Here is a 14,067-nt window from a genome sequence, read left to right as displayed (position 1 = left end):
ATGAGTAAGGCATTCAGGCAATGAAATATTCAATGATTCCCACACCCAGATGAGCATTAGAATCTCTTAAGGACTTAATAAAATACACATTTCCAGGTTCCATGGCCAGAGATTTTAACTTGATAGCTCTAGAGCAGAGGATGGGTAATTTGCACAAATTTGTATGGCAGAATGACCCTGGTGATTGTAATTGGAACTATTTCATCAGATGACTAAAAAGACAGCCTCTGACCTAATTGAAAGCTAAAGGACATAGTTCTTGGGTATGTAACTGATGAAAAAAATCTACACATCTCATTCAATATAGTGCAGAATGGATCCAAAATGCTAAGATGTCTTTATGCTCCACACTGGCCTATTGTCTGGGTCACGTGAAACCTGCTCTGAAACTGACACTTGAAGGTGATCTGTTCTAGAGCTGGAACAGAGCAGATATTCAAGAAGCTATTTGGCATTTTTAGGTTTACATATATAATGTAGTATAGCAGAGACTGAATATATGCTGTTCTTTCAGACTCTGTGTCTGAAAAGTTAATGCTAGAGACCACCAAAGTGAGTGACAGAATTAAAAGTGATGACTAAAGATAATGATGAAATTAAAAGATGCTTACTCCTTGGAAGAAAAGTTATGACCAACCTGGATAGCATATTGAAAAGCAGAGACATTACTTTGCCAACAAAGGTCCGACTAGTCAAGGCTATGGTTTTTCCAGTGGTCATGTATGGGTGTGAGAGTTGGACTGTGAAGAAGGCTGAGTGCCGAAGAATTGATGCTTTTGAACTGTGGTGTTGGAGAAGACTCTTGAGAGTGCCTTGGACTGCAAGGAGATCCAACCAGTCCATTCTGAAGGAGATCAGCCCTGGGATTTCTTTGGAAGGAATGATGCTAAACTGAAACTCCAGTACTTTGGCCACCTCATGCGAAGAGTTGACTCACTGGAAAAGACTCTGATGCTGGGAGGGACTGGGGGCAAGAGGAGAAGGGGACGACAGAGCATGAGATGGCTGGATGGTATCACTGACTCAATGGATGTGAGTCTGAGTGAACTCCGGGAGTTGGTGATGGACAGGGAGGCCTGGCGTGCTGCAGTTCATGGGGTCGCAAAGATTCGGACACGGCTGAGCGACTGAACTGAACTGAACTGAAAGATAATGAATGCTTACTTTGTTTCAAAAAGTATTGTTATATGGCTCATCCGACTGATTTCTATAGTTTACGTGGAGCAGATATGCAGGAAGAAGATGTGGAGGAATGTTCATGTGACCTAACCACTTTAACCTTCAAGGAGTCAGAAAGAAGACCCGAGAGAAATAGAAACTAAACATAGACTTCATGAAAAAGTGAGCAAAAGCTATACAAACTGAGTAAGGGAAAACACACCATGAGAGTTCTTCTTAGTACATAACAGTGTCAAACATGTTCCAGTAGGAGTTCACCTCAGCAACAACAGGCAAAAATAAATGGAACTACAAATGGTTGCTTTAAAAAGCATTTTCTCGGGAATATAGTTAACATATCATGCAAAAGCACACTATGTGAAATGTGCCTAGTTTTGTTCATCATAAGCTTACATGGCAAAGAGAAATAGACATCTGTGTTGGTTTGGTCCTCTGGGAATCAAATGCAAAGACAGTGTCAGAAATATGAAATGTGTTCAGAATCATGCCTCTGAAAGATAATGGGAAGGGTGAGCAGACGGCAGAAAAAGCTTCCAGACCATGAGGCTTGGCTCACTTGTGAAAGAGGGAGAGGTAGGAAGATTGAGAGCTGGGCACAGAGTGCCCCAAGAGAGGTCCTGTGCTGGCAAGAAATGCCCAGGACCCAAAAAGCATGACCGTGGTGGGAAAGCTGAGGGTATCCCAAAGAGGCTGCAGCAGGAGGCTGCCAGCTGACCGAGCTCCCCAAAGCAGGTTCTGTCTTGCAAGAAGATACGAGCCATACATCTCCATGGTTGCCAAAATAAACAGCCACTCTAGAAGTTTTGTTGGTTGCCTCCCTGGTGGCTTGGAAGGTAAAGAATCTGCCTGCAATGCAGGTGACCTGGGTTCAATCCCTGGGTTGGGCAGATTGCTTGGAGAAGGGCATGGCAACCCACTCCAGTATTCTTGCCTGGAGAATCCCCATGGACAGAGAAGCCTGGTGGGCTTCAGTAAACAGGGATGCACAGAGTTGAACACGACTGAAGCAACTTAGCACACATACACCAGAAGGTTCAGCTGACACTGAAATCAACATTTTATTGATCCACCACTAGGGTCAGACACCAGAGGCTTTGTATTGACCTTAAAGAGTTTATTTTAATCTGGGGTTGAAATATATGCTAATGGAAAGCATAAAGTAATCCAGTCATGTTAAAACGATATAAAGTATATTTTTCAGATGATTTAAACAAATTTTAATTTTCTACATTTTTGGAGAAACTACAGAGAAAATAAAATTATTTCATTTGAAAGGCACTACAGATTCTATCTGCCTGGAGAATTCCATGGACATAGACTGCAGGGTTACAGTCCATGGGACCACAGAGTCAGAGACAACTGAGTGACTAACACACACACACAGCTGCTGCTGCTGCTAAGTTGCTTCAGTTGTGTCCGACTCTGTGCGACCCCATAAACGGCAGCCCTCCAGGCTCCTCTGTCTCTGGGATTCTCCAGGCAAGAGTACTGGAGTGGGTTGCCATTTCCTTCTCCAGTGCATGAAAGTGAAAAGTGAAAGTGAAGTTGCTCAATGGTGTCTGACTCTTCGAAACCCCATGGACTGTAGCCTACCAGGCTCCCCTGTCCATGAGATTTTCCAGGCAAGAGTACTGGAGTTGGTTGCCATTTCCTTCTCCAACATACACATAGATTCTATCATAAAGCGAAAAAAAGCATTTTAATCCCCTTTAAATTTTTTATACTTGTTCAATGATTTATTGTTATCATTCACTCATCATACTTTCAGTATAAGCAATTTCTTACTGCAAAGTTATAAAATCCAACTTGAAGTGAAAGTATTAGTTGCTCAGTCATGTCCACCTCTTTGCGACCCCATGGACTGTAGCCCACCAGGCTCCTAGTATCAATGGAATTCTCCAGGCAAGAATACAGGAGTATGTAGTCATTCCCTTTTTCAGGGATTCTTCCCGACTCAGGGACAAATCTGGGTCTCCTGCATTGCAGGCAGATTCTTTACCATCTAAGCCACCCGGGAAGCCCCAAATCCAACTTACACTGACCTATTTTTTTGAAAAATTTTGTTGAGTTAATTATAACCAAAGGACAAAAGCTGCTTCTCTGTAACAAGTACCTACTAGTGTTTGTGATTTACAAAGCTTCAACTGAATCCTCCCAACGATTTTGTGTGATGGGTTGTACAACTTGATTAGTCCTATTTTGTCAATGAGGAAATTAAGGTTCAGAGAAGTTAAATGAATTGCTAAAGTGGCAGAGATGAGATGAGATCTCAGTCTTCTGACTACTTAGTTCAATGCTCTCACTATATCAATATTATATCAATACTTAAGAGTATTCCTATTTTGTTAGAGGAGGTAACACACTTGGCTGAAAAACAAAACAAAATCGCGACCCTCCTTGGCGTTTGTGTTGCATGCGGTGGCCCTGGAACAGAGCTCTGGCTAATGAGATATAGTAACAGATGTTGGGAGGCACTTCTGAGGGTGGTGACCGATTCCTCTGGTGCCCAACTTTTCCTCTGCCCCCTTGCTTCTTCATGCCTGAATAGTAGGTGTCATGTCTGGAGGTAAAGGTGTCATTTTGTATTTGACTACGATAAAAGTATCCAGGGGAATTGCAGAGACTCATTCCTGACAAGAACCCTGTACTGCCAACTCTGGAGAGTTAAATGAGAAGGGAGAAGACAACTGTCTTGCTTAAATCACCATGTTTATTATTACCATTATTATGTGCAACTGAATGCAAGTCTCACCTAATACATTGCTCTTCTCCTGATTAGTTCACTCATAATTTCCTTCTGCCTTGTGCCCCTACTATGTGCCTGCTGCCAGAATGAATCAAAAGTCCCCATCATGAAGGATTCTGCCACTCCAAATTAGGCAGCTGATGTAGCTCTCGGGTACACTGCTCATTGTAAACTGTGCTGACTGGAGCAGCCACTGAATTCTCAGGGAGCCTCTTTTGACAACCTCTCGATTACTGACAAATAATGCAGCTCTGCTAGGTGTGCATAATCGCCACCTGAGCTGTGAAGAATTACATTAATTATATCTCCATCAGGTCCCTGACAAGTTCCTCTATTATTTTAATTTTTCCTTCTTTACATCACAGTTCTATATTTTATCACCCCAAAGTACTCCAAATATATGTTTAATATCTGCCTTAAACAGCCATGTAATTCTTTTTGCTGATGCACTGGACACAGGCTTGCTTTAACTTCTCAATAGCAGATTCTTTGAGCACTGCCAAATTGTTAATTCTTTACTGTGTCTACTGTTTCTTAAAATTGCTTCTGAATATTTGTCCTTCTTTCTGAGAAGATAAGCCAGATCATAAGTGTGGCTCCATATTTTCAAATGTGATCTTACCTGTTTTCTGTCAAGTGATAATTTTGAAAGGTCTTCATGACTTCCCAAAATTCCAAATTTCTTTCCTTCATTTCTCTTTTAAAGATAGAGAGTAAAATGAATATAATCACTAATTATACATTGAGAACTGTAAGAAGAATTTCAGTCTTCCTTCATCCCATATTCTAAAAGCCATCTGGTCTAATTCTCCAGCAAGTTTCTTTGAGAGGAACATATTCTTACTAGGGTCTTCCGTTTGGTGAATACTCGGACATTTTGTTTGGACACTGAATTGTCTGGGGTTGCAGTTCTAACCACATGTTACTAAGAGCGACATGCTTAGTAACATGGAGTAAGGTGAGGGAAATTTTTGCTATTCAACCCACTGAGTTCTATAAGTTATACATCTGGGAGAGCACCAAAGATCATATATTTTTTCCAAAATTCCTATCCAAAATAATCGTCATACATTTAAAGAAAGCTTAAGAATTCTCAAAGCACTTTCACATATTTATTTGATTTGATTTTCATGACATAGATATAACTGTAATTCCCATATTACAGGTGAAATTGGAGCTCAGGGAGCTTAACTTGAGAATCCCAAGTAGTAAGATGCAAACCCAGCAGGAATTACAATATTTCCTTTATATTCAATAATAGAACCTTATAATTGCAAGGGACCTTTATGATCATTTGGCTCAGTTGCCCACCCAGTGCAGAAAAATCTATAAAATCCTAATACTGGTCATCTAGCATTTATTGATTACTTAAAATGAGAGGGAACTCACTATTTCATAAGAAAGCCCACCATTCTGTTGGACAGATCTTGATAATTTTTTTTTTTTTACATAAAGCTAAAATTGAACTATTAGCAAATTTTGCCCATGGCCTCTTTTCCTATAATTTGAAGAATAAAATAAACAAATGTATTTCCTCATTAAAATTGGGAATTGTAAAAAATATTCATTGTATTCCCCTTCAGTCTTCCTTCTAGAAGCAGCTGACTCATCACTTATCTATGACACCATATCCAAACCTGTCTGCCTCTTGGCCCTCCTCTGGCGGCATCTAGTCTGTGCTCCTCCTGGATACAGAGTTCTGTCCCCTCGGAATTCCTGGCAGAGAATAACCTCCCCACCCCCACGCAGTCCACATAGTGCTCCACATGCTCCACACATTCCTTAACCCTCTGTGATGGTTCTACTCCTTCATCAGGCACTAGACAGATCACTTCCATGGATTCTTAAGATGGCCCTGCTTCATGAGATTACAGTTTCCAATTAGTACCCTTAGATAGATCTTTCTTGATGTAATGCCAAGCCTCATCTCCCATATTACATGTGAGCAATTGATTTCTGAAGTTCTTTGTGTAGTACTTAAGAGTCTGTCAGTGTCCCCGAAGTCATAATTAGCTAGCTGTATAAGTTGAAGGTGAAAAAAAATTGAAGCTGCATAAGCTGAGGTATATAACTACACCTAGCTGTATAAATTGAAGGCAAAGGGAGGGACATGTAGCTACCACAGTGAAAATACGCCCCAGAATAGCTCTTCCTTTTAATACCCACTCTGGAAAATGTGACACATTATTGTAGCTACATTTCATGGATTTTTCTTATATTTTTTAGTAAAAAATGTCCAGTGTACTCCTAATAAACAGACAAAAGCCAAAGGACTGCTCTGAGCTAATTGACTACATTTGGGAATGAATAGGCATGTCATCACAAACTGCTTCTTTATAAAGGGATGTGGTATCGTGCCTATCATGGTTTTAGTGTTTAAAAACATAATTTCAAATTATTAAGTCAAATCACCTTGTTCATTTCTGCATCCTCCTGGAAACCTTTTTTATGGCCCTGGAACAATTCAGAAATCCATTTTTTAAGCCTCAATAAGAGATAAAACAGGGACTTTGGACTTGGCACCAGGTTGAAGGGAACAGGAAGAGTTCTTCCCTCCTCAAAGTAAGAAAACCAAAGTTTGGCCCTTGCGAATTTCCATTCCACATCAGCATCATCCTATACAAATAAATATGACAGTTCAGCAAGGAAATGCATAAACAGAATTACTGGGATGCTTTTGACATTGTGTGGCTAGATGGAAGTAATGTTACCTACAACGATCTCAGACCCCAAACACCACCCCAAGATATTCTCAAAAATATTAAGGTACTATTCACACACTCTTAGGAAAGAAAATTTAGGAAAATTTACTTAAAAAAATTATCATTCTTACAGATCTTAAAACTTGCATGTATTTATAAATACACTGAAAGTTATAAAGCTATTTTCCTATATTCTGAAAAACACTATGAAAAATTATTCACTCTTATATTTTGCAACAGATCACTGCTTTGATGAACTTGGGACACACACCAAGATTCTTGAATAAAAATCACTCTAAATTTGAGAAAAAGTCAATTTTGAACATCATTCAAAGTAAGATTTGGAGAACAGTGGCATTCATAAGCAATAATTTTTAAATGAAATATAAATTCATGCTGATATAGTATCTCTAAGAATTTACAAATAATACTACTAAATCATACAACATTTCTCATCCTTATTTCTTACTATCCTACCACACCCATAGATGATGTGCTTGGAAGCAAAGGATTAAAATTTTCTGATTACTACATATAAAGAATATAAAAATATAAATTTTCTATAAAATATATAAAGAAGTATATAAAAAGGTAAAGAACAGATAGAAAGTAGTCTATAGTATCACCACCATTGCTGAGTTGATCCCTGGAATAGTTAAAATATATACCACATAGTATACAAATGTATAGAGATTATACCTCAATTTCCTGGAATGAACTGTTGATCATTGCAATTAACATGTTTAGCAAAACAATGACCATTGTAACATTATAGACTCCATAAAGAACATAACCGATGTTTTCAATAAATTTGTGATTATAGTTGATGACCACTGATTTCACTTCAGAAAGTCCAAATATAGCCCAAAACAGTGTCTTAAAACTCTCTTCCACTCTGGGTAAAAAAAAGGAAATAAAGGAGATGATAAAGCATACAAATGAATGACAATGATACTATAATAAAAGCAAGCTGATATAATGTCTGAAAACTATTAGATATTCATGAGAAAATTCTTCACTTCCCTGAGCCTCAGTTTTCTTTTTTGTAAAATGGGTACAATAACTATTTCCAGGATTGTTGCAAGGATAAGGGAATATTTTGCATATGAAGTACACAACTCACTATCTGGCACATAATAAGTGCTCAATAAATGTTAACATAACTTCAAACCACAGACATTAACATTTAAATAATCCATAGTTTTGGTAAAGAAAATATTAAATGTATTAATAAAAACAATGTAATATGTAATTTATAATTTATATATGTAATGTAATAATGTAATTTATAGTCCTTTTGTGTTTTCTGCTCATCTACACTTCTAATATCCAATAAATAGATAATGGTATGTGTCTTAAGGTGTCTTAAGGAAAATATGACAATATAAACATAGTCAATGTTACTAAAATCACTGACATGTCTTAGGAATTTCAATGCATTAGGCATAATTATTGACCAAAATGAAGCTCCTCTGCTTAGGTCAGTTGGTTCAATCTCTCTGATAAACTGAACTTTACAGGAATATGAATAATAGGTTATGCTTTGATCAGTACTTCTCATTTTAACATTTTTTTGTTGTTCTTCAGTTGCTCGGTAGTGTCCGACTCTTTGTGATCCCATGGACTGCAGCGTTCCAGGCTTCCCTGTCCTTCACCATCTCCCAGAGTTTGCTCAAATTCATGTCCACTGAGTCAGTGATGCCATCAGTCTTTCCTAGAATCAAGGTCTTTTCCAGTGAGTCGGCTCTTCGCATCAGGTGGCCAAAGTATACCTGAATACCTAATATTTGAGTAATGTATTCCAAACATACTTTATAAAAAACGTGTATCCATGGTGAACATAAGTTAAAACCCTTGTTGCTGCTGGTAACTCAGATTGATTTTGGAAGAAGCCATTCTTGTAGGGCCCCAGGAGTCTGAACTGAGCAGGATACAGCAGTGAGGAGCACAGATGCTAGGGTCAGTGGACAAGGGACTAGTCCTGGCTTTTCTACATACTAGCAGCTATGAGACACTCAGCATGTCATTTAACTTCCCTGAGCTTCAGTTCCTTTTTGTGTGAAACAGAAATAATAAGATAATGTGTATGAGGTAGCTCCTGGCCCTAAAATTGTTAACTATAATTACTTACTAATAGAAAGGTTGCCTACATTGTTGAGTTCTTACAACACATTTAAAACTTCTCTCATAATGCTAAAGAGTAACTGGGAATAATGTCTTTACTAAAACATTATTTATCCCACTGTTGTATATGAACACTATTAGGCTAAAGTTTAATTGACAATCATCATGATTAAAAGAACCAAAAACACCTACGTTGTGAAGGCTTCGTTTTGCTTTGCACCAATGTAGTAGGAATAGAGGTTGAACATTCCAATCATAAAGGCCACAAACACCATGATGAATATGACCATGAACTTGAAGATATCTTTTACCGTTCTTCCAAGTGATATCTGCAGAGGTCCAAAGCTTTCATTTGCTGGTAAAATGTAGGCTATTCTGGAGAAACTTAAAACTACAGCAATTGCATAAAGACCTTCAGATATAATTTGAGGATCAGAGGGGTCCCACTTTATCCTGGCTAGGAGAAAGGAAAGACAAAAGTTATGGTGAGTTTATTTACATTTTTTACTTGGGGCTTTCCTGGTAGCTCAGATGGTAAAGAATCTGTCTGCATTGCAAGAGACCTGGGTTTGATCCCTGGATCAGGAAGATCTCCTGGAGAAGGAAACTTTTTACTTAACTTCTTTTCTGGGATAGAAATATAATTACATTAGCAATCCAGTTCCTAATGGAACTTCTTTAAGTGTCAGGTATATTTGAACTTTTGAATTTACAAAGAAAATTACCCCCTGGTTTGCTGGTAGTTTTCCATAATAGTATAGCATAATGGTTGAGAGTACAAACTATGGACTTGGCTTATGTAACCACTCCGATATTCTTGCCTAGAGAACTCCACGGACAGGAGAGTGGTGGGTTGTAGTCTGTAGGGTCGCTGAGAGTTGGACATGATTCAAGCGACTTACCACACATTTCTGCATGCATCTATCTATCTAAAATCAACTAGAAGAACTAATACAAATTATTTATCTTATTAATAGTTTTATTTTCCCATCTTTAAAAATGACATACTGTTTATACCCTATCATCTGTTGTGAGAATTTAGTAAGTCAACATACATTCAGTGTTTAGAAAGTGCTTGGCACTAGCTAAAGAGTGGCATTTACTATTTAATCTTAAACTATAATAAAAGAAAATAAGGCCCTAGTAAATGATATCATTATTTAGTCTTAAACTATAATTACACCATAAAGTAATTTGGGGCCTGTGCAGTACTTGTAGTTATTTAAACTTACTAAGGTAATTTATATTGGCCACTCAAGTCTATTTTTATCATAGAATGTAGTAATTATTCATTTATGAATTTTTCTGACATTATTACATCAGAACATCAAAAATCTAATTAAGAAGCCATTATGAAGAAAAATGCAAAGCAGTGTGTAACAGAGAGGAAAAACATAATTATAAATTTGTATTTGCTTATTTGCTGAGAAGTAGAATTAGAAACAATAAAGTAATAAAAGCAGTTTATTTTTATATAGCACTTTGAATATAAGTTCAGTATAAAAATAGTTTGACTTGTAAAATTTCATATATTAAAATTTTTCTTATAAAATAATGGCTATATTCCCTGTGCTGTACAATATATCCTTGTATAAAAGCCGTACATGTGCTCTAAAAATTGTTAGGTATTAAAATATTAAAGAGAAATAATAAAAAAGAAATCCCTATGTGATACAGCCAATAAAACTCATAGAGATGTCAACCGTATGTTAACTGACATCTTATCAGAGGAGGACTTGAAGTAAGTAGTCAAAGAGAATCTGTTTTTCCCACCCTAGGTTTCTACAAGGAGAGGTTTTCCCTAAGCAATAACTGAACCTACTTCTGTTCCTTTTTTAGTCACTTTCCTCCTGGGGAGGTAGAATGACTTCTCTGATTGCTAAACTAGGGTAGAAACTGAGCATACTGGACTCAGCTCTGCCCTCTTTATCTTGGGAATTTCCTTCTGATCTTCCACGGAGGACTCTCACATGATCAGATACCTGCTACCATACCCCTCTTTGGGTATGACTGCCCTGTCCATGGCTGCCTGGAAATTGGAGGATACATCTGCCTAAGCCTGGGGTTCAGTATTGCTGAGCCAGTTGACTAATAAACTCAGAATTATATCATCCACTCTAAACTTTGTCAGTATTAAAGGTGATGATTTGACCTAATGTTGGCACTTTGTTTTATTTCTCATCTAGTTCAAAGGCTTCCCTCATGGCTCAGCAGGTAGGTTATATCCCTGGGTCGGGAAGATCCACTGGAGGAGGAAATGGCAACCTACTCCAACATTCTTGCCTGAAAAATCCCATGACAGAGAGCCTGGTGGGCTACAGTCCAATGGGTCGCAAAGAGTTGGACACGACTGAGCGACTAAGCACAGCATAGCACTAGTTCAAAGTCTGGGTGAGAAAAAGGGGTGCTATTTATTGGGAGCCTTCAATGATTCACTTGCTTTCGAATAGTTTACATGCCTTAAACAGAAATGGTACTTAAATGTGTACTATTTTTAATAGACAAGAAGAAAAAAATAAATCCATGACATAATACAAGCATTCTCAATGAAGTTTGGTGGTTAGCCAATTAATCCCAGAGATAAGGGGAGATGATTCTTGTGATTGAGAGGTTTTCTGCCAGAAGAAATATCAGAAAAGAAGTAGAAAGCATAATAAAAGATATAGATAATCTGAAGAAGCTGGAAACTGACCAATAATTTTATGAGAATTGAATAGTAACCAAACTGCTACTGATGTGTTCCTTTTTTTTTTCTTTCATCATTTTATTTATCTAAAAAAATTTAAATAAATTTTTATTAAAGTACAGTTGAATCACAATTCTGTGTTAGTTCCTGCTATATAGCAACAAGAATCAGTTATACATATACCCACTCTGTTTTAGATTCTCTTCCCATATAGGTCATTACAGAGTATTGAGTAGAGTTCCCTGTGCTATACAGTAGGTACTTATTAGTTATCTATTTTATATATAGTAGTGTGTATATTACTTTACGCTAGTAAAGTAATGCTCAAAATTCCCCAAGCCAGGCTTCGGCAATATGTGAACTGTGAACTTCCTGATGTTCAAGCTGGTTTTAGAAAAGGCAGAGGAACCAGAGATCAAATTGCCAACATCCGCTGGATCATAGAAAAAGCAAGAGAGTTCCAGAAAAACATCTATTTCTGCTGTATTGACTATGCCAAAGCCTTTGACTGTGTGGATCACAATAAACTGTGGAAAACTCTGAAAGAGATAGAAATACCAGACCACCTGTCTGCCTCTTGAGAAATTTGTATGCAGGTCAGGAAGCAACAGTTCGAACTGGACATGGAACAACAGACTGGTTCCAAATAGGAAAAGGAGTTCGTCAAGGCTGTATATTGTCACCCTGTTTATTTAACTTATATGCAGAGTACATCATGAGAAACGCTGGACTGGAAGAAACACAAGCTGGAATCAAGATTGCCGGGAGAAATATCAATAACCTCAGATATGCAGATGACACCACCCTTATGGCAGAAAGTGAAGAGGAGGAACTCAAAAGCCTCTTGATGAAAGTGAAAGTGGAGAGTGAAAAAGTTGGCTTAAAGCTCAACATTCAGAAAACAAAGATCATGGCATCTGGTCCCATCACTTCATGGGAAATAGATGGGGAAACAGTGGAAACAGTGTCAGACTTTATTTTTCTGGGCTCCAAAATCACTGCAGATAGTGACTGCAGCCATGAGATTAAAAGACGCTTACTCCTTGGAAGGGAACTTATGACCAACCTAGATAGCATATTCAAAAGCAGAGACATTACTTTGCCAACAAAGGTTCGTCTAGTCAAGGCTATGGTTTTTCCTGTGGTTATGTATGGATGTGAGAGTTGGACTGTGAAGAAGGCTGAGCGCCAAAGAATTGATGCTTTTGAACTGTGGTGTTGGAGAAGACTCTTGAGAGTGCCTTGGACTGCAAGGAGATCCAACCAGTCCATTCTGAAGGAGATCAGCCCTGGGATTTCTTTGGAAGCAATGATGCTAAAGCTGAAACTCCAGTACTTTGGCCACCTCATGCGAAGAGTTGACTCATTGGAAAAGACTCTGATGCTGGGAGGGATTGGGGGCAAGAGGAGAAGGGGACGACAGAGGATGAGATGGCTGGATGGCAGCACTGACTCGATGGACATGAGTCTGAGTGAACTCCGGGAGTTGGTGATGGACAGACAGGGAGGCCTGGCTTGCTGCGATTCATGGGGTTGTAAAGAGTCAGACACGACTGAGCGACTGATCTGATCTCATCTGATCTGAGTGTGTATATGTCAATTCCAGTCTCTCTCTTGTGTTTATCCCTACCCTCCCTTCCCTCTTGGTAACCATAAGCTTGTTTTCTACATCTGTGAGTCTATTTCTGTTTTGTAAATAGGCTCATTTGTACCATTTTTTTAAAGATTCTGCATACAAATGATATAATAAATTCTGCATTTTATAAACATGTTGACTGGGTACTGTAAACTCACCCAAATTGTAGTATTTCACATTGTCTCCCAGTGTGACTTTTGTTAAATCTTTTAAAGTATCATTTGCATCAATGATGCTCTGGGCTTTGGAAGCATGCCAAAATGCCATGAATCTTGCAATGAATGATGCTGCAAAGATTGCCAGCATTCCAAAATCAAGCATATTCCACAACTCAAACAAGTACTCCTTGGGGCCTTGAGTCCAAATTTCTTTACATTCAGCCCATATCATGCCTGCATGGGAAAGAGGTTAAAATAGGGGTTAAAATCCAATTTCATTCCAGCCTTAGTTTTCAACAAAACAAATTTAAAAGGTCTCAGGCTGACATTCAAAACCCTTCAAAATATGACCTCATCTTACCCATTCAGCCATAATTATACTGTCCCTACAAATCCTATAGTCCAAAAATATCAGTGCATTATCATAAAGCAATTTGACAAAGTTCATTAAGGGCATTCAAGCAGCAAACATGATTTGATCCATTAATTCTGTACATAAGATGTTCATTATAGGATTCTTTATAATAAAAAAATATATATGTAAAAACAGCGATACTAACATCCTCAAAATAGAAGTAATCATGGGACTTTCACAAATAGACTATTATGTAGCCATTTCATATGATATTTTAATTACCATGGAATAGTGGCCACAAGAATGTGCCCCACAGGCCTCCAAATACAGAAATTCAACTGGCCATGGGCCAAAGCTGCAGCACTCTGAAGACTATAGACACTTTTGCCCTAAGGCCATGCTTCCCATGGGCTGCTCCTCACCAGTGACTGAGGGCACCCCTTCTTGAGAGTCATGGGACTCCTCCAATGGCTGACCTCAG

The 14,067-nt window shown here is 38.2% G+C and overlaps 1 protein-coding gene across 2 annotated transcripts in view; it reads right to left on the bottom strand.

Moving 5' to 3' along the window:
• The window catches only part of TRPC6 (transient receptor potential cation channel subfamily C member 6), a 160,188-nt gene that overhangs the window by 9,795 nt on the left and 136,326 nt on the right, over positions 1 to 14,067 (bottom strand). The window contains exons 6-10 of one of the 2 annotated variants that reach the window (NM_001166572.1): positions 13,232 to 13,465; positions 8,944 to 9,208; positions 7,327 to 7,522; positions 6,338 to 6,541; positions 4,548 to 4,622 (exon numbers count right to left, since the gene is read on the bottom strand). In NM_001166572.1, coding sequence (NP_001160044.1) covers positions 4,548 to 4,622; positions 6,338 to 6,541; positions 7,327 to 7,522; positions 8,944 to 9,208; positions 13,232 to 13,465 — 974 coding nt within the window. The remainder of the gene's footprint in view (positions 1 to 4,547; positions 4,623 to 6,337; positions 6,542 to 7,326; positions 7,523 to 8,943; positions 9,209 to 13,231; positions 13,466 to 14,067) is intronic. The other variant, XM_024975041.2, reaches the window with a different exon arrangement.

Source organism: Bos taurus, chromosome 15 (genome assembly GCF_002263795.3).
Source record: "Bos taurus isolate L1 Dominette 01449 registration number 42190680 breed Hereford chromosome 15, ARS-UCD2.0, whole genome shotgun sequence".
Classification (NCBI taxonomy): domain Eukaryota; kingdom Metazoa; phylum Chordata; class Mammalia; order Artiodactyla; family Bovidae; genus Bos; species Bos taurus.
Note: the sequence above shows the minus strand (reverse complement) of the source record. Positions and strands in the feature narration are given on the sequence as shown.